Source organism: Capra hircus, chromosome 10 (assembly GCF_001704415.2).
Source record: "Capra hircus breed San Clemente chromosome 10, ASM170441v1, whole genome shotgun sequence".
In the NCBI taxonomy this organism is placed as follows: Eukaryota; Metazoa; Chordata; class Mammalia; order Artiodactyla; family Bovidae; genus Capra; species Capra hircus.
Window position 1 is genome coordinate 89,038,496 of NC_030817.1, and position 27,399 is coordinate 89,065,894.

General features: G+C 47.1%; 1 protein-coding gene across 2 annotated transcripts; it reads left to right on the top strand.

The window, feature by feature from the left end:
• Nucleotides 1-25,702, top strand: PARP16 (poly(ADP-ribose) polymerase family member 16). 2 transcript variants are annotated; one of them, XM_013966746.2, is made up of 6 exons: nucleotides 1-822; nucleotides 15,730-15,867; nucleotides 18,141-18,347; nucleotides 21,195-21,366; nucleotides 22,781-22,922; nucleotides 24,278-25,702. In XM_013966746.2, exons 1-6 carry the CDS (start codon nucleotides 649-651, stop codon nucleotides 24,414-24,416), a joined length of 972 nt encoding a protein of 323 aa, XP_013822200.1. In that variant the 5' UTR covers nucleotides 1-648; the 3' UTR covers nucleotides 24,417-25,702. The 2 variants fall into 2 exon arrangements, with proteins under 2 accessions (XP_013822200.1, XP_017909142.1); XM_018053653.1 differs by having other exon boundaries at nucleotides 24,281-25,702.

Below are 27,399 nucleotides of genomic sequence, written 5' to 3' on the forward strand. Positions count from 1 at the left end.
GGACGCCGGCGGCTGCGGCGGGAGGGCAGGTAGGGCCCTGCGTTCGGCGGGGCGCTGGAGTCCTTCCGGCGGACGCCGGGCGGCAAGCGGACACCTACAGCTGGCGGGACGCAGGCAACGCCGAGGGCAGCCGGGCGAGCGCCGGGGCTTGCGACGGCGCCGGTCGAAGGCGGGACAGGAAGGCCGCGCGCCGCAGCTTCTCCCGGCGTAGGGAGCGGGCTCGGGCCGCGGTCCCCTCTGGGGGTGCCCCCACCCAGGCCGCTTCAGAGGACACGTGTCGGGACGCTGTCGTCTCACCCATGTCATAGCCCCTCCCCCAGGTCCAGGATCCCCGTCCGGCCGGCCCCATTATCCCCCGGCCCACCCCTCGCGCTGGCCCGCGGTCCCGGCCGGGTCCCTCTCCTCACCCGTCCGTCTCCCTGGGCGGCGAGTGGCTCGGCTCCCCCCGCAGAAGACACTCGTCAGCACGTTCTCACCCTGTCATCTCCTCTCTCCGCCTAGCTCGCCCCCGGCCGAAGGACCCCGGCCCCCTCCAGCCCACTGTCCGCGGGCCCAGCCCCGCGCTGACCGCAGGCTTGACCCTACCGACCCCCACCCGCCGCCCCCGCACCTCGGCGAGTCTCCCCCCAAAACGCGCGGCGCCCCGGGATGCAGCCCGCGGGGTGGGCGGCCGTCAGGGAGGCGGCAGGCCGCGACGTGCTGGCCGCCGACCTGCGCTGCAGCTTCTTCGCCTCGGCCCTGCGGAGCTACAAGCGCGACTCAGTGCTGCGGCCCTTCCCCGCGTCCTATGCCCGCCACGACTGCAAGGACTTCGAGGCTCTGGTGAGTGTGCCCCGTCGCCCCCGGCACTGCGTCCGGGCCGCGTTGTGTGTGGAACCCGTGTTTCGTTAAGGTGCCAGCCCCGCACTTAACACCCCCAGCCTGGTCTTGGGGAAGGTTTGTTTCCAGGAGCTCAGAACACTCCCAACACCCTAGATATTGACACTCCCAAGTGACTCCCCGAGATGAAGTGAGAAATTCAACAATTGCATAGGCCTCCACAGCATTTCCTAGTGAATCATCTGATTCTGCTAAATAGGAAGTTATCTATCCCTTTGCAAATGAGACATCATAAGTCATCAAAGCCACCGGGACCTCATCTTCAGATAACGTATTATGTGGCCAGTACTTTTATAAATTGTAGCATATGTCCAGTACACATGTAAGCTGTTATTTCTCTGATGATTCAGGAGGCACTTAATTTCTTGCAGAGTTCACCTCAGGGTCAGCCTTCCAGATATTAGTTATCTTGGTAATCCAAATGTTTGGAATTACCTAGAAAAATCGAACTTGCCAAACTTGCTTCTCTTGAGAAATACAAAATCGAAAGCCTATAGGCTTTAAAGACATTGAGTTTGTACTCAGAGGTTTTCTCTCAGGAAAAACTCCGGGCCTACCCTGGTTTCATTGGTGAGTTCTGCCAATCGCTGAGGAACTAAGTAATTGCAGTCTTGCAAAAATTCTTCCAGAGTAGAAAAATAGGGTAGTGTAATCTTGATACAAAATCTAGTAAGAATGATACAAGAAAATTATAGGGCAATGTCACCAAAGAGTATAAATATAGAGATCATCTATTAGGATCCTAAAATTAACAATATATAAAAAGAATAATTACTTATTAATAGGTTGGGTTTTTACCAGAAATGTGAAATTAGTTCAGCATTAGAAAATCTCTTAATATTACAAGCCATTTTTACGGAATGTTGATCATGATTAGAATTAACAGATGTTTAAAATTATCTCTGATGAGGTGGTCAGTATTGAGTGACCCTTTTTGCTTTCACTCCCAGATGGTCAAGGGGCAACGGCCCAGCTTCCTCGCCCCTGTCTGGTCCATTGCAGCTTAGGCTAGGGATGTGTTGATGGGGCTTCAGATCTTGACCACAGTGCATAGGGGTTTCAGGGTACAGGGAATGGGAGGTTGGAGAAAGAGGCAAGCAGACTGACTTCCCCCATGGTTTGTTCTGCAAATTCAAATATTGAATTCTGTGCATTTGTGCTATCAGAGTGTTGGAGAATGAACCTTTCTTCAGTTTTGTCAGTGGATGTATACTGAGCTCCTGCTGTGGGCCAGGTGCTAAGGATACAAAATTAAAAGAATCAAGGAGAGGTTAACAGTCTGATCAGTTACCCTATGGGGTAAGCCCTATGTACAACACAGAAGCCCAGAGCAGGACTCAACATCTTGGCAGTAGGCTGGAATCAGAGTACTAACCAGGGGCAGTTACAACACCATGCTGAGTCCCCAGGGACATGGAGGATTTGGAGTTGCTGAGAGGAGGAAAGAGGTATTCCAGGAGTAGCAGCAGGATGGGCAGAATACTGGGATCTCATCAAGAAGGACAAGTCTGTGCTTCCGTGTGACTTTTGTGGGGAATAGGAAAAGATGAGGCCAACCAGGGCAGTCAGGGCTGTGCATGATCTGCCCAGATGTGTAGATTTTATCCTTGGTCTGGGAGGGCAGTAGTGACATCCAGGATGTATAAGACCCTTGTGGTGGCGGGGTGACAGAGGGATCTGTTCAAGAGTAGAGAGAGAAAAAACTGGGAGTCAGAGGGCCCAAACTCACCAGAGGTGATGCCCCACAATACGCTTTATTATTTTTTCCAAGAAACATCCAAATGGACTAGAATGCTCAGCATGTTCTCTTTCTGTAAGAACAGAATCAGGTTACTTTGATGGATATGGGATAACACAGAGGGATCTTTGGAGTTGTTCACGCATTGATTTGTTCATGCTTTTTAAACAATTCATTTTAATTATACAAGTAATGTTTGCTTATATTCTTGTTACAAAAAATCCAAGTGATAAAGTGTAAGCGTCCCTGATGGAGCTCACCCTGCCCCACATCCCTCTCCATAGCTACTAGAGCACTCAGTTTGAGGCATACACTTCCTCCCACACTAGTAATCCTTTAGGAGAGCATTGACAATTTGGGTAGCCCCAAATAGCTGCCCTCTCTGTAGGGACAGACTGTCGTGAGCATGGGGCTCATTTGGGGGCCATTTTTAGACAGTGCACTCTTTCTCTCAGGGGCCACTGAAAAAAAGCAGATTCTTACTATCCCAACCTGTCACCATTCCTTATGGGGCCCCAGAGTGAGGGAAGTTAGCCCAGGCCATGCAGATTCTTGGTTTTCTTTTAGGCAGAAAGAGCTTAGAAGCTCTTTCTGAGGAGAAACCTCTCACCAGGCAGGGCCTGGCATGACCTCTGGGGACATGTGCATGTTCTTAGATAAACATGCTTTAGGTTTCATTTTGCCATATGTTACTTGAGTTAAAGAAAAGGTGCAGAGAACTTGGCATCTGGACTTATGTCTTTCTGACTTAAAGGTTAACCTATAAAAGAGAGTCCAATCTGGACTTGGCCTTCTGGATCATTTTGTGGTTACTTGGAGAAGGAAGGTTTGTAGCTTTTAAAAGTCTCCCATTTTCCATCCCTGATCAGGGAAGATCCTATGTGCCTCAGAGCAACTGAGCTCCTGGGTCACAACTACTGGAAAAACATCTCCCATTTTAATTTGTTTGGCTAAAAGCACTTGGAAGTAATGTGAAACAGTGTATCATTTTCAGCCATTTAAAATTAATTTTCTCTACACAATGAGATGTCCTAACACCTGTAACACACTTGTTGCAGTTTCCAAAAATTAGATCTCTGGCTTAAATTACTTCTTGACAGTTGTTTTCCTGAGACTGCCCCCTGCTGAGCCACACTCTGAGGCTTAGCCTGGCTCTGGCCTGTTCCTTCATGGGCTTCCCGGATGGCTCAGATGGTAAAGAATCTACCTCCAGTATAGGAATCTACCTGTAGTAGAGGGTTTGATTATTTCATAGCCCCCCAAATTCCAAATCATCTCTCAAGTGCCTTGTTTTGAGAACATTTCTGTCAGTGTTCAGCTTTTCGATTTTGTACTAGTTCTTTGTATTCCCGGTGCCTGGCCTGGGAGGTGCTTGTCAGATGTTTGAGGAATCACACTGGGTATGTGCTGATTGCCCAGGCTGTGGGTTTTTGATTCTGTTTCTTGGGAAAAAAGTTGACTAAGCTCTTTTCAGGTCAGAGAATCTGTAGCATTCTTGGAATGTCCAATAGCCTTGACCATCAGCCCCCTCAAACTTCAGGTTGTGCAGTTCACATTCCTGACTCACTGACACAGAATCTTGTCACTGGCGTCACAGCCGTAAGGTTTTTGTTTTGTTTCCCCCCCTAGAAAATACCGTGCCCTGGTTCTCCGTTAGCCTGCAGACCCTTGCTGGGAGTGGGAGGTGGGCGGGGATGGCTCTTTTGTATTAATTTCAGCCCCTTACCACCCAAAGTGTGGTTGAGGGCCTGCAGAATCAGCATCACCTTGGAGCTTGTTAGAAATGCAGCTTGTTGGGCCGCACGCCAGACCTACCCAATCAAAATCTGCATTTTAAGGAGATCCATGGGTGTTTCTGGGTGTTTGTGGGCTTCCCTTGTGGCTCAGCTGGTAAAGAATCCGCCTGCAATGTGGGAGACCTGGGTTCGATCCCTAGGTTGGGAAGATTCCCTGGAGAAGGGAAAGACTACCCACTCCAGTATTCTGGCCTGGAGAATTCCATGGACTGTATAGTCCATGGGGTCACAAACAGTCAGACACGACTGAGCGACTTTTACTGGGTGTTTGTGTGCCTAGTAAAGCCTGAGAAGCACTGCAGCTAGCTACACTATTCCCATCTCCTATTCGGGGGCCCAAACTTCTCCAGTGACTGTTGGTTCAGGTCTGGCTTATAATATCTAGACAAACTGACTCCTCAGTGTCTGGATTAAAATGTGAATAAGCTTCTTCCCTGACCCCAGGGCATGCCTGCCCTCTCCAGGCCACTCCCTCTCTGTCCATGCAAACTCTGCTTCATCCTTTCAGATACAGCTGGAACCTCCTCTTATTCTGTGCCTCCACTTCCTAGCAGTTAGGAGTCCTTCGTCTGGGTTCCTACACAATTTTAACAAATTTGCTCTTATAAATAATGCTGTGGTAGGAATTCCCCTGGGGTCCAGTGGTTAGGACTCCATGCTTTTGTTGCCAAGGGCACGGGTTTGATCCCTGGTTAGCAAACTAAGGTCCTTCTATTACATTAATCATTACTTATATGTCTAGTTATTTTCTTGAAGTAAATTCCAAAAGGTGAAATTGTTGGCTCATCAGCTAACAGACCTTTCTAAGGAAACCTTTTGTTGCTTATTTCCTGATTGGAAATTGAATATTAACATTTACTGGGAAGATCATTCTTTATAAGGGCCTCAACCTTGGCTTGAATTGGAATTACCTGAGAAGCTTCATACTGACATCTGGGTCTCACCGTGTACATATTCTGATTTAATTGGTTTGAGGTGGAACCTAGGCATTATGTTTTTTGTTTATTTGTAGAGAATATGTAATTTAAATTTTTTTCTAGTAATTGATTTGATCATTTCATGGGCACTCAGGTGCTGAGTAGCGGAGGAAATGGTAGCAAACAGATTCAGTGTGGTCAGTAAGTGTCCTTTAGGTACATACTTGGTACCTCAATGTAAACCTCTCAGTCTCTCAGATTACTTTTTTATTTCTGTTTTCAGGAGAACTGTGTGTAACGCATTTAATCTTCCTAATAACTCAGTGATGTAGATTCTGTTACCATCTCTGTCACCATCCGCTCATCAGTATATGAGATGGTGGCAGACAACTCTCCAGCTTCCAGGTGATGCTGGTGTGGGGTTAGGGTAGAAAACCACCGTTTTAAAGGGTCCCTGTGATGACTCTTTTTATGAAGAGGGTTGTAGACTCTCAACGCTAATCTATTTTAGTCAGTCTGGATTTTCATACCTTCAGCTCAGTTCATTTAGTCACTCAGTCGTGTCTGACTCTTTGTGACCCCAGGACTGCAGCATGCCAGGGTTCCCTGTCCATTATCAACTCCTGAAGCTTGCTAAAACTCTTGTCCATCCAGTCAGTGATGTCATCCAGCCATCTCATCCTCTGTTTTCCCCTTTTCCTCCTGCCTTCAATCTTTCCCAGCATCAGGGTCTTTTCTAATGCGTCAGTTCTTTGCATCAGGTGGCCAAAGTATTGGAGTTTCATCTTCAGCATCAGTCCTTCCAGTGAATATTCAGGACTAATTTCCTTTAGGATTGACTGGTTTGATCTCCTTGCAGTCCAAGTGACTCTCAAGAGTGTTCTCCAACACCACAGTTCAAAAGCATCAATTCTTCAGCACTCAGCTTTCTTTATGGTCTAACTCTCACATCCATACATGACTACTGGAAAAAACATAGCTTTGACTAGATGGACCTTTGTCAGCAAAGTAATATCTCTGCGTTATAATATGCTATGTTGGTCATAGCTTTTCTTCCAAGGAGCAAGCGTCTTTTAATTTCATGGCTGCAGTCACCATCTGCAGTGATTTTGGAGCCCCCCCAAAATAAAGTCTGTCACGGTTTCCATTGTTTCCCCATCTATTTGCCATGAAGTGATGGGACCGCATGCCATGATCTCTGTTTTTTGAATGTTGAGTTTTAAGCCAACTTTTTCACTCTCCTCTTTCACTTTTATCAAGAGACTCTTTAGTTCTTCTTCTGTTTCTGCCATAAGGGCGGTGTCATCTATGTATCTGAGGTTATTGACATTTCTCCTGACAATCTTGATTCCAGCTTGTGCTTCATCCAGCCTAGCGTTTTGCATGATGTACTCTACATATAAGTTAAATAAGCAGGGTAACAATGTAGCCTTGATGTACTCCTTTCCCAACTGGAGAAGGGAATGTCAAACTGCTCCAGTATTCTTGCCTTGAGAACCCCATGAATGGTATGAAAAGGCAAAAAGATAGGACACTGAAAGATGAACTCTCCAGGTCTGGAGAACAGTGGAGAAATAACTCCAGAAAGAATGAAGAGATGGAGCCAAAGCAAAAACAGTGCCTAGTTGTGGATGTGACTGGTGATGGAAGTAAAGTCCAATGCTGTAAAGAGCCATACTGCATAGGAACCTGGAATGTTAGGTCCATGAATCAAGGTAGATTGGGAGTGGTCAAACAATAGATGGCAAGAGTGAATATCGGCATTTTAGGAATCAGTGAACTAGAATGGACTGGAATGGGCGAATTTAACTCAGATGACCATTATATCTACTACTGTGGGCAAGAATCCCTTAGAAGAAATGGAGTAGCCCTCGTAGTCGACTAAAGAGTCTGAAATGCAGTACTTGGGTGCAATCTCAGAAATGACAGAATGATCTGTGTTCGTTTCCAAAGCAAACCATTCAGTATCACAGTAATCCAAGTCTATACCCAAACCAGTAATGCTGAAGAAGGTGAAGTTGAATGTTTCGATGAAGACTGACAAGACCTTCTAGAACTCACCCCCCAAAAAAAGATGTTCTTTACGTTATAGGAGACCGGAATGCAAGAACAGGAAGTCAAGAGCTACCTGGAGTAACAGGCAAATTTGACCTCGGAGTACAAAATGAAGCAGGGCAAAGGCTAACAGTTTTGCCAAGAGAACAAACATCCTTTTCCAACAACACAAGAGAAGATTCTACACATGGACATCACCAGATGGTCAATGCCAAAATCAGTTTGATTATATTCTTTGCAGTCAGAGGTGGAGAAGCTCTATACAGTCAGCAAAAGCAAGACCGCGAGCTGACTGTGGCTCAGATTATGAACTCCTTATTGCAAAATTCAGACTTAAATTGAAGAAAGTAAGGAAAACCACTAGACCATTTAGGCATGACCTGAATCAAATCCCTTATGATTATACAGTGGATGTGACAAGTAGATTCCAGAGATTAGATCTGATAGTCTCTGCCTGGAGAACTATGGATGGAGGTTCATGACATTGTATAGGAGGCAGTGATCAAGACCATCCCCAAGAAAAAGAAATGCAAAAAGGCAAAATGGTTGTCTGAGGAGACCTTACAGATAGCTGAGAAAAGAAGAGAAGGTAAAGGCAAAGGAGAAAAGGAAAGATATACTCATTTGAATGCAGAGTCCCGAAGAATAGAAAGGAGAGATAAGAAAGCCTTCCTCAGTGATCAATGAAAGAAATAGAGGAAGACAATAGGATGGGAAAGACTAGAGATCTCTTCAAGAAAATTAGAGATACCAGGGGACCATTTCATGCAAAGATGAACACAATAAAGGACAGAAATTGTATGAACCTAACAGAAGCAAAAGATGTTAAGAGGTGGCGAGAATACTCAGAAGAACTGCACAAAAAAGATTTTCATGACCCAGATATTCATGATGGTGTGATCACCCACCTAGAGCCAGACATCCTGGAATGAGAAATTAAGTGGGCCCTAGGAAGCATCACTAGAACAAAGCTAGTGGAGGTGATGGAATTCCAATTGAGCTGTTTCAAATCCTAAGAGATGATGCTGTGAAAGTGCTGCACTCAGTATGCCAGTTTGGAAAGCTCAGCAGTGGCCACGGGACTGGAAAAGGCCAGTTTTCATTCTGTTCCCAAAGAAAGGCAATGCCAAAGAATGTTCAAACTACTGCACAACTGCACTCATCTCACACGCGAGCAAAGTAATGTTCAAAATTCTCAAGCCTGGCTTCAACAGTACGTGAACCGTGAACTTCCAGATGTTCAAGCTGCATTTAGAAAAAGCAGAGAAACCAGAGATCAGGTTGGTAACATCTGTTGGATCATTGATAAAGCAAGAGAGTTCCAGAAAAACTTCTGCTTTATTAACTACACGAAAACCTTTGACTGTATGGATCACAACAAACTGTGGAAATTTCTTTAAGAGATGGGAATACCAGACCACCTTACCTGCCTGCTGAGAAATCTGTATGTAGGTCAAGAAGCAGCAGTTAGAACTGGACTTGGAACAACAGACTGGTTCCAAATAAGAAAAGGAGTACATCAAGGCTGTATGTTGTCACCCTGCTTATTTAACTTACATGCAGAGTACATCATGTGAAATGCCAGGCTGGATGAAGCACAAGCTGGGGTCAAGATTGTCAGGAGAAATGTCAGTAACCTCAGATACATAGATGACACCATCCTTATGGCAGAAAGCGAAGAACTAAAGAGCCTCTTGATGAAAGTGAAAGAGGAGAGTGAAAAAGTTGGCTTAAAACTCAGTGTTCAGAAAATTAAGGTCATGGTATTCGGTCCCATCACTTCATGGCAAATAGATGGGGAAACAATGGAAACCATGACAGACTTTATTTTGGGGGGCTCCAGAATCACTGCAGATGGTGACTGCATCCATGAAATTAAAAGACGCTTGCTCCTTGGAAGAAAAGCTGTGATCAACCTAGACAGCATATTAAAAAGCAAAGACATTACTTTGCCAACAAAGGTCCATCTGGTCAAAGCTGTTTTTTCCAGTAGTCATGTATGGATGTGAGAGTTAGACTATAAAGAAAGCTGAGTGCTGAAGAATTGATGCTTTTGAACTGTGATGTTGGAGAAGACTCTTGAGTCTCTTGGACTGCAAGGAGATCAATCCAGTCAATCCTAAAGGAAATCAGTCATGAATATTCATTGGAAGGACTGATGCTGAAGCTGAAACTCCAATACTTTGGCCACCTGATGCAAAGAACTGACTCATTAGAAAAGACCCTGATGCTGGGAACGATTGAAGGCAGGAGGAGAAGGGGATGAGAGAGGATGAGATGGTTGGATGGCATCACTGACTCGATGGACAGAGTTGAAGCAAGCTCTGGGAGTTGGTGTTGGACAGGGAAGCCTGGCGTGCTGCAATCCCTGGGGTCGCAAAGAGTCGGAGATGACTGAGTGACTGAACTGAACTTTCCCAATTCGGAAACAGTCTCTTGTTCCATGTCCAGTTCTAACTGTTGCTTCTTGACCTGCATACAGATTTCTCATGAGGCAGGTAAGGTTGTCTGTTATTCCCGTGTCTTTAAGAATTTTCCAGAGTTTGTTGTGATGCACACAGGCAAAGGCTTTGGTGTGGTCAATAAAGCATAAGTAGATGTTTTTCTGGAACTGTCTTTCTTTTTCTATGATCCAATGGATGTCGGCAATTTGATCTCTGGTTCCTCTGCCTTTTCTAAATCCAGCTTGAACATCTGGAGGTTTTCATACCTTAGGTTTGTGCAAGGTGAGCCTGTACGCAACTGTTCTGTCTTATCTTTCCTGCCATCATTGCAGTGGGCCACCCCACTTTTCCGGGTGTCATTCTGTGGTCAGGTCCCTGAGGCTGGTGACCTTGGCTGTACCTTTGGTTCATTTCCTTCCAGCACCTCCACCCACAGCTAGTAATTATGGCCTCAGGCATCTTCCTAGACAAGGGTTTTTTTTTTTTGTTTTTTTTTAATATGTTCTTTCCTGCTGCCAGCCCTTCTAGGACAATATTGCTTAGCATCTAAGCCTGAGTATCCCCGCTTTTCCTGGTGATAAGAATCACCTGTGACAACTTCTGTAGCCACAGTGTCTTGGGCCACGTCCCAGGAGAGTTTGATCTGGGTTGTTGCCAGGTGTCCGCCAAGCTGTCCTGTGCCCCTCCCAATTCCCTCCCTCCCTCCCCCGCCCCAACCCGGACCCGAAGCAAGGAGACTAAGTTGTCTCCTTCGAAGGTCATTGGTCCCCTCTCTTTTCTGCTTGTCCCCTGCTGGTTCCCTGCCCTTGGTTTCTTAGTCACCCAGACCACCTCTTCCTTTCTCAAACCCCTTTGACCACTTAGCAGTGTCCAGTGTTTAGGACTTGCCCAGGCTCCTTCAGCCACTTCTCCAACTGAATGCATCCTTATTCCTTAGAGCAGAGACTGCAAAAAGGTGGCCTGTGGGATGACAGGTTTTGTTTTTCACCTGGTCTTTTACAAGCAAGAAAAAAGTCGGAGGCTCCACAGCCTGGGTAGATGTCGCCCTTAGGCAGAGAGCAGCTGGAGGTTGGTGGCTGGGCCCTTTGGTGGGCCTCCAGTGCAACACAGTCCTCACTACTCTTTCCTAGACAACCTCTTTCTCTTCTTCATCGCTTGCCTGGCCTTGGGGCATTTGAGCCCTGGACCATCTTTTGGGAGAGGCACTGTTCCCTTCTCTGCCTCTTTGTCTTGCTCTTTGCCACTGGGAATTCTCTTCCTCTCAAAATTCTACACCCTCACTCAAGGTTCCATTCCCACCCTACTTGCTTTGAAAACTCTTCTGTCTGCCTTCCCCTCAGCCCCCATAAATACCTGCCCTCCTCCTGAACACTTTCCCCTCAATCCAGTTGTTGATAAATGCCTTCTAATGTCACCAACTGTGGTTCCTTACTCTTGTCTAGATGGAGAGTTTGTCTTCTTGACCACTCCCCCACCCCCCCATACTACACATGACATACATCTTTTTTCTTAAGCCCTTTGACAGGGCTTAGGCATAGACAGTAGCTAGCTGTCTTGGCTGTGTTATTCAGGAAACACACCTAGAGCTTCCCAAGCAGCCTCTTAAATTTCTCCTAGAATTGCTCTCAGAGAAGGCAATGGCAACCCACTCCAGTACTCCTGTCTGAAAAATCCCATGGATGGAGGAGCCTGGTAGGCTGCAGTCCATGGGGTTGCTAGGAGTCAGACACAACTGAGCGACCTCACTTTCACTTTTTACTTCGTGCATTGGAGAAGGAAATGGCAACCCATTCCAGTGTTCTTGCCTGGAGAATCCCAGGGATGGGGGAGCCTGGTGGGCTGCTGTCTATGGGGTCGCACAGAGTCGGACACGACTGAAGCGACTTAGCAGCAGCAGCAGCAGAATTGCTCTTTTGGGCTAAAACAGTCAGTCCACTACTAAATTTCTCCATTGATTTGGTAGGAAAGCATCATGGAGAATGAACTTGTGTCACGTTACCTGGCTTCACGTCTCTGCCTTGCCACTGAATAGCTGTGTGACCCTAGGCAAGGCACTTGAACTCTCTAAGCCTCAGTTTCCTCATTTTTATGTATGTTTGTATGTATGTATGTACATATATATCTTTTAAAGTTAAAAAATTTCGATTTACAGTACTGTTTCAGGTGTATAACACAGTGATTCATGATTTTTAAAGGTTATACTCCCTTAATAGTTAGTATAAAATATTAACTGTTTCCTTCACTGCACAATATGTCCTTGCAGCTTGTCTATTTTCACACAGGTAGTTTGTGCTTCGTAACCCCCTACCCTTTCCTACCCTTCCTCCCTGTCCTCCTCCCACTGATAACCACTAGTTCTCTATATCTGTTTGTTTGTTTTATTTACTAGTTTTATTTTTTGATTCCACATATAGGTGATATCACACAGCATTTGTCTTTCTCTGTCAGACTTATTTCACTTGCACAATGCCCTCCGGGTCCATCTGTGTTGTTGCAAATGGGAACAAAGCAACAGCAGTGCCCCCCTGTGTTGGCAGGCAGCTGTGGGAAGAGCCTGGGCCTAGCTCAGAGTTGAGAGGGGTCTCTCCCACGTCCATAGACTGAGCCCCTGAAAGAGGCCTTGTGTAACTGACAGTCTCTTGTGAGGCCTCCATCACTTGATCTAGACTGCTGGCAAAGGCTGTGGCTCGCAGGTGGGATCTGAGAGTGGCGATGGGTGTGGTCATTCCAGTGGGAGATAAGACTCTGGCATAGCAGGTGTGGACCAGGAGTAGGAAAGAGTGTCAGTGGAGACCACGGTGGACCTGAGGATATATCATTTGGAATGCATCTTCAGGTACTCTCAGTGGCTCCATGTTGCCTACAGAGCAAAAGTCAAGAGTCCCAGGGACGGTACAGGGTCCTTCACAGGCTGATCTCAAGTCTTCTTCTCACTCCTGTTCCTCCTGGTGACGCTTCCGCCACACTCTTAAGCTGTAGCCACACTGAACCAGTTGCAGTTAATGAAGACAGCACTCTCGGCAGCCCCACTAACTTACTGCCTTCTTACTGCTCTAAGCACAGTACTGGTTTAACTTGGTTAACCTTCAGCAGGAGCCTCAGAAGTGGCTAATCTCATTCCAATTATATGTTTGAGGAAACTGAAACACAGGAAGTTAACTCACCCAGGTCATACAACTAGTAAAGGGTAAGCCCAGATTTGGACCTGAGCCACCTGGGAAAAGAGCTTGCAGTTAACTTCCCTTGTTGCCATCAATGCCCCTGACTACAGGCTGCACTTCTGTGCTGCTTGTGTCCTTGCCTGTCAAACTCCATCACACAGCACCTCCCCTTCAAAGCCTTTTCTAACCGCTCCCTTTTCTCCCAGCACCTACCCAATAGGAGTCTCTCTTGTTCCCCTTTGTAGTTTGTACCCATCTTTGTTATGACAGTGAATAGTTGTAAGTCATAATTATTTCTCTTTCTGCTTCCCTACTGTGTAGCTTCAATTCTTGTGGAGCATCTACACATCCCTGTTTTTAAATTGCATCCCCACTGATGGTCCACAAAGCATGCAGATTTAGTTTTATCAGAAACCTGAGTCTGTTGATTGCATCTTTAGAAACAGACAGGAATAAAACAACTCTGAAATGTTACAGGGTTAGGGAATAAACCTCCCAAGGTTTGCAACTGTGAACTAGCTAAAAACAGGAAAGAACTGCTGGTATTCATGAAGTACCAACTACATCCCTAGAAAAGGTATGTGTTGTCCAGGGAGAAATGCAAATTAGAAGAAAAGAAATGGACATACACTGTATAGACCAGGCCCTGAGATTCTGTTACCTTCTTTGATCTTCCTGACAACCCACATGGAGATAGTGGGGTTCTCATGTTAGAGAGGAGATTGAGGCTCAGCCAGGTCTAGTGGTGGAGCCAGGTCTAAGGAGTGGGGATTCAACCTGAGATCCATCTTTTCTTTCCTCTACATCAAGGGAAACAGAACTTGGAAAATACAAGACAGTCCTTGGTCTTCAGGAATCCTGGCTAATTTGGAGAGACAGTACTGGGGCTGAGTGCTTAGGGGTTTGGAGGAGAGGGATTGTCTGGGTTGGTAGAGTTGGGGGAAGGGGCATTCCAGGGGACTGAGTGAGCAAAGCTTGGAGGAAGTATGTTCACAGGTGGCACCAGTCTGCAGTGGTGTTTTAAATCCCATTCTGGAGAGATTTGGCTTCTAGTCAGTTCTAATTTCTGAGAAAAAGCTACAGATACCTTGGAGCTCTCTGCTAGCCTAGGTTCCCCAATCGCTTATCAGAAATCCTGGCACCAAGTCTGCTGTGGAATTCAGATTCTGCCTGATTTTACAGAGGCAGTATTGTCCACCTCACACACCAGGTACTAGCCTATATCAGAAGGCTCTGGGATGGATCACAACTCACAACAGGCATTCCATTTCTGCAGAAGTCCTTGTTGTGGTCCACAAAGAGGTCCAGGAGCTCGTCTTTGCCCTCAAGTGTGACAGCTCAGGTGTTAAGGAGATGAGATTCACATTGAGTGACTGCAGGAACTGCTCTGGTCTAATGAAGCCCCATGCTCCACGGAGGCTGGCCCCTCTGGTAACAATATCACGAACATAACTACCAGGGTCCTTACAGAAAGTGACCACACTCAGGGAAACCCCAACCGCGGATTCCCCACACAGTTTCTTCCAGTCCAGCTGCAGGTACCATTGGGGTTGTAGTTACCGTAAGCAGTGTTGCTTAGTTATGTATGTAATTGCTGTATTTCTTTTATCTGGTCTCCAGGGGAACAGGTGGATAGGAAATTAACTCATGCTAAAGGGAAAAGGTGTTAACCCTTTACCCGCAGTATGTACTCTGTTCAGTTCAGTTCAGTCGCTCAGTCGTGTCCGACTCTTTGCGACCCCATGAATCGCAGCACGCCAGGCCTCCCTGTCCATCACCAACTCCCAGAGTTCACTCAGACTCACGTCCATCGAGTCCGTGATGCCATCCAGCCATCTCATCCTCGGTCGTCCCCTTCTCCTCCTGCCCCCAATCCCTCCCAGCATCAGACTCTTTTCCAGTGAGTCAACTCTTTGCATGAGGTGGCCAAAGTACTGGAGCTTCAGCTTTAGCATCATTCCTTCCAAAGAAATCCCAGGGCTGATCTCCTTCAGAATGGACTGGTTGGATGTCCTTGCAGTCCAAAGGACTCTCCAGAGTCTTCTCCAACACCACAGTTTGAAAGCATCAATTCTTCAGCGCTCAGCCTTCTTCACAGTCCAACTCTCTGGTAACATCTCTAGCAGGGTGCATCCCATAATCAGGTATTGAAAGTCCTGGAGAAAAAGACATTGTGTTAATAGTAACACAAAGTGAGATAATTCGATGAAATGAACTTCACTTCTGCTCAGGTTAAGCTTTTTAAAAATTATTTATCTCTTTATTCTTGGCTGTGATGCATGGGCGTTTCTCTAGTTGCAGTGCTCCAGCTCCTTGTTGCTGTGACTTTTCTTGTCGTGGAGCGCAGGCTCTAGGGTGTGTGAGTCAGTAGTTGCAGGTCCCCGCGCTAGAGCACAGGCTTGGTGGTTGTGGCTTAGTTGCTCAGTGGCATTGGTATCTTCCGGACCAAGGATCGAACCCAAATCTCCTGCACTGGCAGGTGAATTCTTTACCACTGAGCCACTAGGGAAGCCCTTCAGGTTAGGTTTTGTACCAGTTGAGTTACATATAACCTTCCAGTGTTGAGAGCGTTAGGAGTTGGGCAGTATTTGGAAAGGGATCACAGACTTACACATTTTGCCCTCTTAAGAAATTCCTTGGAACATGAAAGAAGTGCAGGTTGCCTGCCTTACCACTAGAGGGCCCCTGGTTACTATCATTTTCCCCCAGGATCCTTGCTAACAGTTTTCCCTACTTCAGCTTGCAGATGCCAGCAAGTTACCTAACCTGAAAGAACTTCTCCAGTCCTCAGGAGAAAAAGACCCATGGGCCTGGGACCTGATGAGCTGGATTTTATCGTCAAAGGTCCTGACAATCCACAGTGCAGGCAAGTCAGAGGTGAGACTTTGGTGTATAGGGTCACAGATTCCTGGGCCTGGAGAGCTGTGGGACCTCTTTGTGCACCAGTGTGACCTGGGCAGCTTGTTGAAAATGCAGATTCCTGGACCCTGTTCCCAGAGATTCTGATTCTCTGTCTAGACTGGGGCCCAGCAGTTTGCATATTGGCAGGGCAAAGCCCTGTTCTCCCTCCTTACTAGCTGTGTGACACTGAGCAGGTTACTGGGTGCATTTTGGTACCTGGGTTTTCACTCTGTAAAATGGGAATAATAATAGTATACTTCTATCAGTGGACTGGCTCTGAGAATTAAATGAACTTCCTCACTTAGAATAATGCCTAAGGACACGTGCTAAGGGTTCAGTAAATGTTGGCTATCACAAGCACCCCAGATATTTCTAACAAGGGGAGGATTCTTGACCATAGCTTAAAAGATTCCCGCTCTCAGGAAGCAACGAGGCAGGCTGAAGTGGTGGATATCCTCAGGCTGGGTTCAGATCCAGTCTGTTATTTAGTCTTCTGTGCCCTCTTTGTAAATTGAGAATATTAACAGCTCAGAAGAGAGCTATGACAGAATGTGCGTCACCCCCGGCGTAGTTTCTGGCACAGGGCAGGCACTGCATAAATTGGCTTCTCTTGCCTGGCTGGGATCTTGCAGGGACAGGCTGGGATGACAGGGGTCAAAGGGTAGACTGACAGATCGCTGATCTGGTGTTCTTACCTCTAAGTGGTAACAGGGGTTTGTCTATACCATTCTTCACTTAATCGTTTTTAATTTAAGAGCATTTGATTTTATAAGTTCCTGCTAAAGACAAAAATCCTCCTTACGTGGCCTAGAATTTGATATCTTGGTTTCTAGTGTCTAGGGACATCCCCCATCCACGTTGGGTGGTAAGAAACCATCAGCATCCTGGAGTGGGAGTCAGGATACCTGTGTTCAGGTCCAGGCTGGGCTGCTAACTCCTGGGTTATGCTCTTTGGGTTTCACTTTTGTCATCTGTTAAATTTAGATTTACTCCTTCCTCGTCAGGCATTTACTGGCTGTTGGATGTTACAGGCAAAGTAGATAAAGCGGTTGCTTCTTGATGTTTGATTATAGAACAGTTAAATTCCATTAAAATATGAAGTGTTGGGATCCAGGCTTATCAACTTTTTATTTATCGTGCCCAATTGAGGACATTAGTCTACCGCATATCATTTTACAAAAGGATATTTTAATATGAAAAAGGGAGGATGGCCCTGACCTCAGGCTGAAAGGATAATTCTTTTAAAGAAGGGCTCATGGCAGCCTTACATCAGTGTAAATATATCTGTGAAATTGCCCTTATTTTTGTCATTTAATCATAACCCAGAGAAAGCTTGACCACAGACTGACTTGGGTCTGGGATGTACTGTTGGAAAGTTACAGAGATGATGCGGTCTCTGCCCTGAAGAGCATTATTATTACCCCTTAGGAAGGAGTTCATCCTTGCATATCAGTTGACTTCTGCTGCATCACAAACCATCCCCAAAATCTACTGGCTGGCAACAACACGGACTGCTTCTCACGATTCTCTGGGTTGGTCGGGTGTTTCTCCTGAGCAGGGCTGGCTCACGCGGGGCTGTCCTAGGGCAACCTCACGTAAGCGTATGGGGCTTCAGCTATCCCAGCTGAAGGCTGCTGTGGCTGGTGCCTGCTTCTACAAGGCTGTCATCCTGTAGAAGGTTTGCAGGGCTTGTGAAGTGTTCCCAGCAGCAGACATGGGGAAGGGAAGCCCTTTTCAAGTCTCTGTTTGCCGTATGCTTACCAAGGCCCCGTTAGTCAAGAGAGGTGAAGATTTAGGGGTGGAGAAATGGATTCTATCTCCCTATGAAATCTTGATGGAATTCCACCTGCAAAGTCACATTGCAGAAAGGTGAATGGACAGGGATGGGAGGAAAAATTCGTGGCCAGTTTTGTAATTTATCTCACCTTTCTAGCTCCTGATAGTATTGTAAAGATGGAATGCAGGAAATAAATGTGAAAGGGTAATGAAAATTAGATGTGATCTTTAGTTAGAAGATACAATTCATACTTCTTAGTTAACTGACTGTAGGGGAAAACACCGTTAGAGGAAAGCAGTCTTGAGCTGTAGGCTCTGAACTTGTTTATAAACTGATGTTTTTATTCCTGTGAAACCAGTTGTTCTCATGAGCAGAGCCCATAGGAGCTAAGCCCCAGGCTTTAGGAGGCCATTTTGGCAGCACTCTTTACCACCTTCCCAAATAAAACTGCGACTTCCTGCATGTTTTCAAGTTTGAAAAGATCCAAAAGCTGACTGGTACCCCTCACACGCCTGTCCCCGTGCCGGACTTCCTGTTTGAAATCGAGTACTCCGACCCAGCCAACACCAAATTTTATGAGACCAAAGGAGAACGCGACCTCATCTACGCCTTCCACGGGAGCCGCCTAGAGAACTTCCATTCCATCATCCACAATGGCCTGCATTGCCACCTGAACAAGGTGGGGCCCAAGGCTGCTGACATCAGGGGGCTGTGAGGGGGGTGGCCAGAGCTGGTGAGGGAGGGGGTAGGTAGGTTCACCAAGGTCTTGCCACTTAAAATGTGGTCTGTTGACCAGCATCATCATCTAGGAGCCTGTGAAATGCAGAATCCTTGGCCCACCAGACCTGAGTCAGAACCTGCATTTTAACAAGGTCTCCAGGGGATTCCTCTACTGATGAAAGTTTGAGAAGCGTCGCTTTAAAGATGGTTCTCGGCCTTGGGTGCACATTTAGAATCGCTTGGGGGAGCTATTAAGAGTCAGGATGCCTGGCTACGTCCCCAGCCTGTTAAGTCAGAATCTCTGGGAGTGGGGCCTGGGCACCAGTATGCTTCCAGAGCTCCCCAGGTGATGCTACTGTGTGGCGAGCCTGGTCTTCCCAGCATGATCCCTGGACCACATCCCTGGGAGCTTGTTGAACACATGGAATCTCAGGCCCATCCAGACCCCATCATATGAGAAATCACAATTCAGTAGACTCCCAAGTGATTCATATGTGTGTTGAAGTTTGAGAAGTACTTGCCTCAGGGACCCTCCAAGAGAGTCAGTCATTAGGAAATTGAGAGGAGCTCCCTCCTTGAGCTCCCCCGCACCTCTTTTTCAGGGAAGGGCCCTGTGCTGGGTCGTCATTGCTGCACATGGGCTTTCTCTAGTTGGGGCAGACGGGGCCCACTCTTCATTGGGGTGTGCAGGCTTGATTGCCCCACGCCATGTGGAATCTTCCCAGCCCAGGAATCAAATGTGTCCCCTTCGTTGGCAGGCAGACTCTTAACCACTGTACCATGAGGGAAGTCCCTTTCCTCCCTTTTTTAAAATGGGTAAATTTACTTAATCTCTCAGAGCCTCGGGGTCCTCATCTGTAAAATAGGATGCCATTCCCCACCTTCTGGTGTCCTGACAGGACTGAAATACTTCACATATGCAAAGGGCTCTTCCTGTACTTAAGCACTAAGGAAGCAGTGGCTTCTTTTAGAGGCTGAAGGAGAGGGACTGGGGGGGTGGTTGGAGGGTGCAGCTTCTCCCTCGGTTGTGCCAGCATTGGCCTTGTCTGGGGGCTGGCTCCATGAGCTGTAGGCTTATTTGTAGCTGATGCAGCTCCAAGGCAGGAGAGACTTTTCCAACACTGCTGCAGCTGATTATCGCAGTTGAGTTGTGTTGAGGAGGACAGGCCTGTTTACTCTGGCTCTCGGCTTATTATTATGGCCAGGCTACTGGAATCCAGGGGCCCTACACTTCACACTAGAGCATGTCTGAAGAAGTTGCCTGCTGATTCCAGTCTTGTAACCAAGCCTTTGCTTGGTTGAGGGGTTTGTTGCTTAGAAGCATCTCATCAGAGCCCTTTGGTGAAGTGGATGTTCTTCTGGCCGCCTCTGTCTGGGTTTTCAGTGAGGGGCTTGCTTGAGGGAGCCTGCCTGCCAGCTGAAGCTCTAAGAGTGTTTCCTTGGTAGAGATACTCCCAAGTTTCCTGCTTTGTGCTCCCCTGTGCATGGTTCTTGAGTCTAGGGAATTGTGTATACATGGGAGGCATAAGCAGAAATGGCTGTAGGGTCAGATCAGAGACATTGCCTCCTTGGAGGTCTGTGCTAGCTTTTGAGATAATGGGGACATTGTAAAATGGCCAAGCAGAGGCTTGTTTCGTTTCCCCTAAGCTTCACTTAATTGGTTGAGAATTGTGGAAGCCTGGTGCCGCTGAATAGGATGTTTCTCAGTTCTGAAGTAGAGGATGTTCACTGAGCTGTGTAAGGCCATTCAATCATCTTAAGAGACTGACACTGAGGCCCAGAGATAGAATTTGAATTACAACTTATGTCAAATTCCACCCACTGGTAGCAGTTACTTGGAATATTGTGTGAGGAGTCTGAATCAGTATGAATGAGTGCCATGATTGATATTTTTAAGTTGGCATCGTGATTGATTATTGATGTCTACATGGGCAAAGGATGTGTTTGCTATGCCTGCTGTGGCCTCAGCGTGCAGGTATTTCACCTGAGAGCCTTCTCTTTTACGTGGCATGCTTCCTTGTGGAGGACAGCAAGTTAGCACCTGCCTCCAGCGATCTGCCTCCTAGAATTTTGGACCTTTTCTTGGTCTGCACCAACACAAAACTTAACCCTGCTTCTCATATAGCCCTGCCTTATTTCGTTACAGTGTCTGGTCTGAGAGATTCTTTTCCAAGTAATGACTCAGATCACTTCCCCTAGGCACTTAGGTGTGACCGCCCTCTCCCTGCACACAGGGGCATGACTTTGCTTCTGCAAGCCTGTCAGTGTCACCATGCTTAATCCAGTCATGTAGCAGGAATTACTGATTCCCTAAGACACAAGAGCCTGTGATGGAATAGCCACCGCTCTCTCGTGCCAGGTATTCATGTGCGTCGTCTCGTTGAATCCTTGCCCATGACCTTGTGAAGAAGAGATCATCATCACCACTTTGCAGGTGTGGAAACCGAGGCCCGGAGAATTTATATTACTTGCTATCTTGTTAGAGGGGTAGACGGTTCAAACCTGGGTCCGTTTGGGCTCTTAACACCTGTGTTCTTCTTACTCAGCCTTAAGCACTAGAACTACTAGTTTGCCAGGTTAGTCAGCCACATCCACAATCAGTTAAACTGTGGTCAGATAGGAATGTGCTTTGTACTGTCCCTGTGACGATGTCATGGGATCGTTTGACTTATGTCTTTGCTGGGGTCAGGAGAGGCTGGGAGGCCTGTGCTAACAGCTCTGCTGAAGGAAGACCTGTGTTGTTTTGCTGCCCCCACTCGGCACTCAGCCCGCCCTGTTTGTTTTCTGTTGATCTCCGCTGTTGCAGACATCCTTGTTTGGGGAAGGGACCTACCTCACCAGTGACCTGAGCCTGGCCCTCATTTATAGCCCCCATGGCCACGGGTGGCAGCACAGTCTCCTTGGCCCCATCCTTAGCTGCGTGGCTGTGTGCGAGGTCATTGACCATCCAGACGTCAAGTGCCAAACGAAGAAGAAGGGTGAGTAAGCGCTTGGCCCTGCTCTGGGCTGCAGGCCTCTGGGTGGCAGGCTCTTGCCTTTGGCCCAGCTGTTGGGTGGAACACCCGTTGCATGGCGAGGGATGGGCTGGGTGCAGCGCAGTGTAGGATAGAGCCTGCCTTCAGGGAGTGAGCCGTCTCCTTAAGGACTGAACACAAGGTGAAAAGGGTATCATCTACTACAAGGCAGTAGGTCAGTAGTGCCAGCTGAGAGTGCTGATAAGGTCCATGGGATAGCTCAGAGGAGAGGGCAGTCACGGTGGGTCCAAGTGCTCAGGGAAAGCTTTGGGGTAGAGAAGAGGAAAATGAACCTGCGAGGCCAGAGCACAGGCTCCTTGAAGGCAGAAACTGGGTCTCATTCACTCTTGGGCACCTAGTGTCAGCAGGGAGCCTGGTACATACTTGACATTCAGTAAACATTTGCTAAACTGAAGCTAAGGATGCGTCTCGCCCTGTTCCTCCAGGCCGCTCTGGTGTGTGCTGGAGCCCCAGGAGGATGTGAGGGGCAGCTGAGGCCATGGGGGTAAATCCTGGGCTCCCCAGTGAGCAGATGACCAGCAGGCCCCTCAGTCCGCTCTCCTGATCTGTCCCTTAAGGCTCTGCCCCCTGCTGTTTCGTCCTGAAAGGCAGAGAAGTCACAGAACTGTCATTCTAGACTCCAGAGCTGGCCTGTTGGTTCCACTGAGAGAGGGAGGATTGAGAACACTGTTCCTGGCCCCTAATGTAAAACAACTGGAAGCCTGGGGAACGGGCCCAGGTCTGACGCCACTCTCCCAAACCAGACAGCGTAAATATTCGCTTGTATAATTCTTAGGAAGTCTGCACACCATGACATTAAACATCAGGACAAGACCTGGTAACGTCTGCTGTCACGAAGCTTCGGCCTGTTGCGGGCTTTTTTGGTTGTTGTTTTTTTGGTTCTTTCTCGTACAGCTTTTTCATGTTACTAAAAGGAAAGGGTTTTTGTTTTTTTTTTAAACAAGTCATGGTACGAAGGGTGGAAGATGAGTGTTCTAGGAAGCTCGAATCCAGAATGGTTAATTTAAAATGCCTGTTAAAAGGCTTGTTTTAGATCAAGTCCTGTTGCTAGCCCCGGATGATTTTTTTGTTGTGGCCATCAGTCTGCTGCTTCCCTCTGCTCTCCCCACTCAGTCGTCTTCTTTTTTACCCTCTGGTATCTTTTTTTATTTTCCTATTCCCTTTTCCCTCTTCCTGGTGGTCTGTCTATGGGACTCTCCTGTATTTTAGTCCTGCTTCCTGTACATACCCAGGCCATTCCTCTGCCTGCTGGGGCCTCTCCACCCTCAGGACCAGGAGGCTTGACTCGTTTCTACTCGTAGTTTGCTTTTGTTATTGTATTTCCCCCTGTAAAGTTGTGCTTTTTCTCCTTATTCAGATTCCAAGGAGATAGATCGCAGGAGAGCGAGAATCAAGCACAGTGAAGGGGGCGACGTCCCTCCAAAGTACTTTGTGGTCACTAATAACCAGCTCTTGCGCGTGAAGTACCTGCTGGTGTACTCGCAGAAGCAGCCCAACAGGTGAGATGGACAGTTGCTGCACGAAATCCAGGAGGACAGCCAAGGGCTGTGTTCATAGGAGCGGGTTCCTGGTTGTCAGCGGCCCCTCTCCCTCAGCCTAAACCGCAGCTATGTATAAAATGCATAAAGCACTCTGCTTCATGTAAGGGGTAAGGAGGGAGGAATACGTTGAATAAAATGTGGTCCTGGCCCTAGGGGACTGGGTATTATAGTGAGGAATGGCTTTGTTAACACAATGACTTGAGGACTGAATGAAGCCAAACCGTGAAGCCCCTTAGCCACCTAGGCTCTGATCACAAGGCTGAAATCCACCGACTGGGCTGAACTGAGAGGTAGAGTGGGACCAGGATTGAGCTGGAATTCTGATTCTGTGCTGTCCGGCTCAGTCACTTTCCATAGTGACTCTCAGACCACCACCTGCTCCTTTTTGGACCTGAGATGCTTCATCTTTATCTCTAAAATTAGAGTGTTGAATCCAATAGCAGATGAGGCCATCCTGCCCCACATGAACCTGAGAGTGGCGATTCCTCACACTGTTCCAGCAGTGTGCATTTGGGGGTTTGGCAGGGCTCTCTGGGGTTGAGGGTCACTTTGAGATTTTGTTGCATTGTTGGTAGAGTTTCTTATGGGGATGAGCAACAGGTAAGCAGGTTAGACAGGGAAAGGGTTATTGTTAATACTCCCAACTCCTGCTTATCTATACCAGTGGCTTCTATGCTTCAGGATTCAATAAACTAGTAAAGTCATCTCCCCTTAAATCTGGGAAGTATGTACAGGGTTCCTAAGTTTGGGGGACCGTATTCTGTGCTTTAGAATCATCTGGCTTTTTCTACTTGAAAATTCCATTCCTTTCCCACTCCTTCCTGCAGTGTCTCTGTACTGCACATTTGGATGGCTTAGATCATCTCCCAGTGGGTCAGAGAGGATTTCCCCTGCTCAGAGTGATATCTATGCATGTCTGAAAGTGAAAAGCTTTGTGCTAAATACCCTGCCACCTGCCGCCATCTGGTCATCTGCCTTAGCGAGGTCATCGGTTTAGATACCATGGTCTTGCTTAAGAAAAGACTGGTTATAAAAGGTACAAGAGGAGCTATAAAAGAAAAGATCAGGATGAGCTCATTGCATAGCTGTCTTTGTACATTTAGAAATTGTTCTGGTGAAAGGCATGTCAGTGCCAGGGCAAACAGCTCCAGATTTTTTGAGCAAAGGAGCACGCATGAAGCTTCATTTCATGGCTCACTCAGAGGACGAAATTCATCATTTCATCTTCTCTGAGCCAGAAGTTGTTGCATACCCTTTAAAAAAATATTTTTCTCTTTGTTCCAACATTCCCCCACCCCCTCTCGCCGCTGAAGCAGGGCTTCCAGCCAGCTCTCCTGGGTCTCCAGCCATTGGTTTACGGTCATGATCACCCTGTATCTGCTGCTGCTGCTCGCAGTGAGTGTCATCAACTCCTCAGCTTTCCAACACTTCTGGAATCGTGCGAAGAGATAATCTTTCTGGGCCTGGTGTGGGGGCCACCTCGATCACGTGCCTTATGATAACTTGCTCTGTATCTCCTGTGCCCCCCATCCAGCCAGGTCAAACTTGGGGGCCACTTGGGGACCACAGGACAATTTTCATATGCCATAAATGTATCAATTGCCTTTGACGATGCTCTCCGCCACTCTAGTCAACAGAGGGCACTGGCCCCTCTTAGCTTTTGGGGGAGATTTCCTGTCTGTTCCTTCCTAAACAGTCTTAGGGAGTTGGCTTTTTTGCCAGGGCCAAAGGAGAAAGTCCTGCTGCGTTTGAAAACAAAGTGTCCAGGCTGTCTGTGGGGTGTTTACAATTGCTTCTGGTGGACATCGGCCCTTCTCTAATGCCTTCTTGGAAGGCAGAAAATGTGTAGTGGGGACTATAAATCACTAGGCAGTTGCCTTGTTTTGACTTGAGACACCCAAGAGGAACAGTCCTGTTTCTCATAAAACTCAGTGGGATCGTTTTGAATTCCATCAGCCTTTGTATGCGAGTGCAAAACACTTTTCACAGTTTTCTCACGTCAACAAACAGTCCTCTGCTACAGCTGTAACCCCTCCACCCAGCCGCGGATGAGAAAGGAAGGAGTCAGAGACCTGATAAAAAACGATGAGCAACTCAAGTCGTCTTTTTCTAAAAATTACCAATTGCTGATTACAGCCTAAATGGAACCAAATGTTTGTTTTCTGATTTTTTTAAAAAATAACTATTTGACAATTTGTTTTTATGAGCTAAAGGGGGAAATTTCTAAACCTAGAGCACCATTTGGCCAGCGCCCACAGCCTCTTTCCTGGCCATGCTTTAGAGAAAAAAGATTTGAGCTGCAGGCCTGCCTCCTGCTCTCGTTCTCACGAAGCTGCCTTGATCGTGGCCCATCAGCCACAAGTGCCACACTGCAGGCCTTCTGGGGGTGGCCGGCCTTTGAAGCAGAGGCTGGCCTCAGTGTGCCACAGGTGTGTGGGGGCCACGCCTCCCTCCCAGGGCCTGCGGGTCTCTGAGACTCAGCCTGAGCTTTAAATGCGCAGGAAAAGCCTCAGGCTGCTCCGAGAGCACTGGTTCTACCTGCTGTATTCTCTGCCCCTCCTTCCTGCCCAGTGTCAGCCATCACGGAGCCCTGATTTTGGGGGGAGATTTCTGTAAAGAAAGAAGATGGAAAGTCATTTTTCTGTAATTTGTGAAGTTGTGAAAAAGCCACTATCATGGTTTCTACATTGAATATTGGAACATTTCAGAAATAATAAAGATATTTTCCTAATTTCCAAGTTGCCTTTGTGACTGCTTTTCAGCCTTAATGCGAGGCTGCTGTGTATTCGTTGTGAAAAATTTCATCCTCTCTTTGCTTCCATGTTTGGGGTAGCCATTTTCTGGAGAGTATGTATCTCTAGGATATCCATAGGCATTACATTTATAGTCATTGATTTAGCAAATGTGAGCACCTACTGTGTACCAGGCACTAGAAATAGGAGCAGCATCAGGTCCAACTGCCCCTCCCCTCATGGAACTGACAATCTAGCAAGGTAGACAGACCAGCAGACATTCTCAGGAGTGAAGTTGGCATTATAGGATATTATAAAGGAGTTCTGGAAAACAGTTGGCAGGGTATCTTAACATGGTCTGGGGTCACCCTGAGCCTACAAAGGCACCTTTCATGTACTGATTTCTTTAACCCTCACAACAGACAAGAAAATGAAGTCCCAGAATGTTTAATAACTTGCCCAAAAGTTACATGGATCGGAAGTGGCGGAGCTGAGGGTGGAACCTGGGTTCAATGTCAGTCTCATAAGCGCCATGCTGTACAGCCTCCCGGGGCTCCCAGGAAAGGGGATGGTCACTGAATCCCGAAAGAGCCATCAGTGTTAGACTAAGAGGTGGAGGAAAAGTGTTCCAGGCAGTGTGAATAACACATGCAGAGACGTGGAGTTTTTGCTGGAGAAGCTAAAAGCAGGAGAGGGTCACAGTGGAAGAGGCTATGGTGAGAAGTGGGGCTGGAGAGATAGGCAGGGGCCAGATCATGAAAGACCTTAAAAGCTGTGGGCTGGGGAAAGCCATTCGATTTTAAGCAAGGAAATGACATGATCAGATTTGGTTTGCATAAAAACTACTTTAGCTGGTAGTTGGAGAATGGATTTAGGATTATTTTGAGGATTAAAAGAATTTACCAGTTACAGTAGGGCAAGTAGCTGACACATTTCAACTGCTGTTATTATTGTTACTTGTTTCCAGTGGCCCAGCAAAGCGGATCATAAGGAGGAGCATGCAAACAGTGAAGTGTCGCAGAAGTGAAAAGGAAGTCTTGGTGAGCAGTGTTAAATGCAGCCAAACAGTCGGGATTATACCTGAGAAGTATTTATTGGATTTACTGAGTTGGAGATCATTGGTGAACTTGGCCAGAGCAGTTTCAGTAGAGTCCAGCACAGGGGATAGTTGAACAAAGTCCAACTACACAGACCTGACATGAGCAGTTTCCAGGGGTTGTCAGACAATATTTATTTAAAAACTAACCCCCCTTTTTCTGAGGTTTCTGTTCTTTTCCCACCTTCCAAAAAAAAAGAGGTTATATAATACCTGATGTGACTGTGGGACAGGCACTGGGCTTATGATGGGGAGGATGGTTGAAGAATGGTCCTGACACCAAGGAGCTTCCAAGCCCATGGGCTCCAGGGACAGATACGTTTCTAAAGAGGGAAGGAAACCGCGGGAGCCTGGAGGGTTGGAATGGACATGAGGGAAGACTAGGACAGGACGGGCCCACTTTGTGACTTTCATGAGCCCTGGGCACTTTGCCTTCATGGGCCCCTGTACGTTAAAAAAAAATCTAAAATTATATTTTAGGACTGAGTTGGTATAAAGATGAATGTATTACTATTATGTACTAGAATGTTTCCTTCCTTTTAAAAGCTCATTTTCCCCCCTTCTACTTTTTTTTTAATTTGGCTGTGCTGCGTTTTAGTTGCAGCAC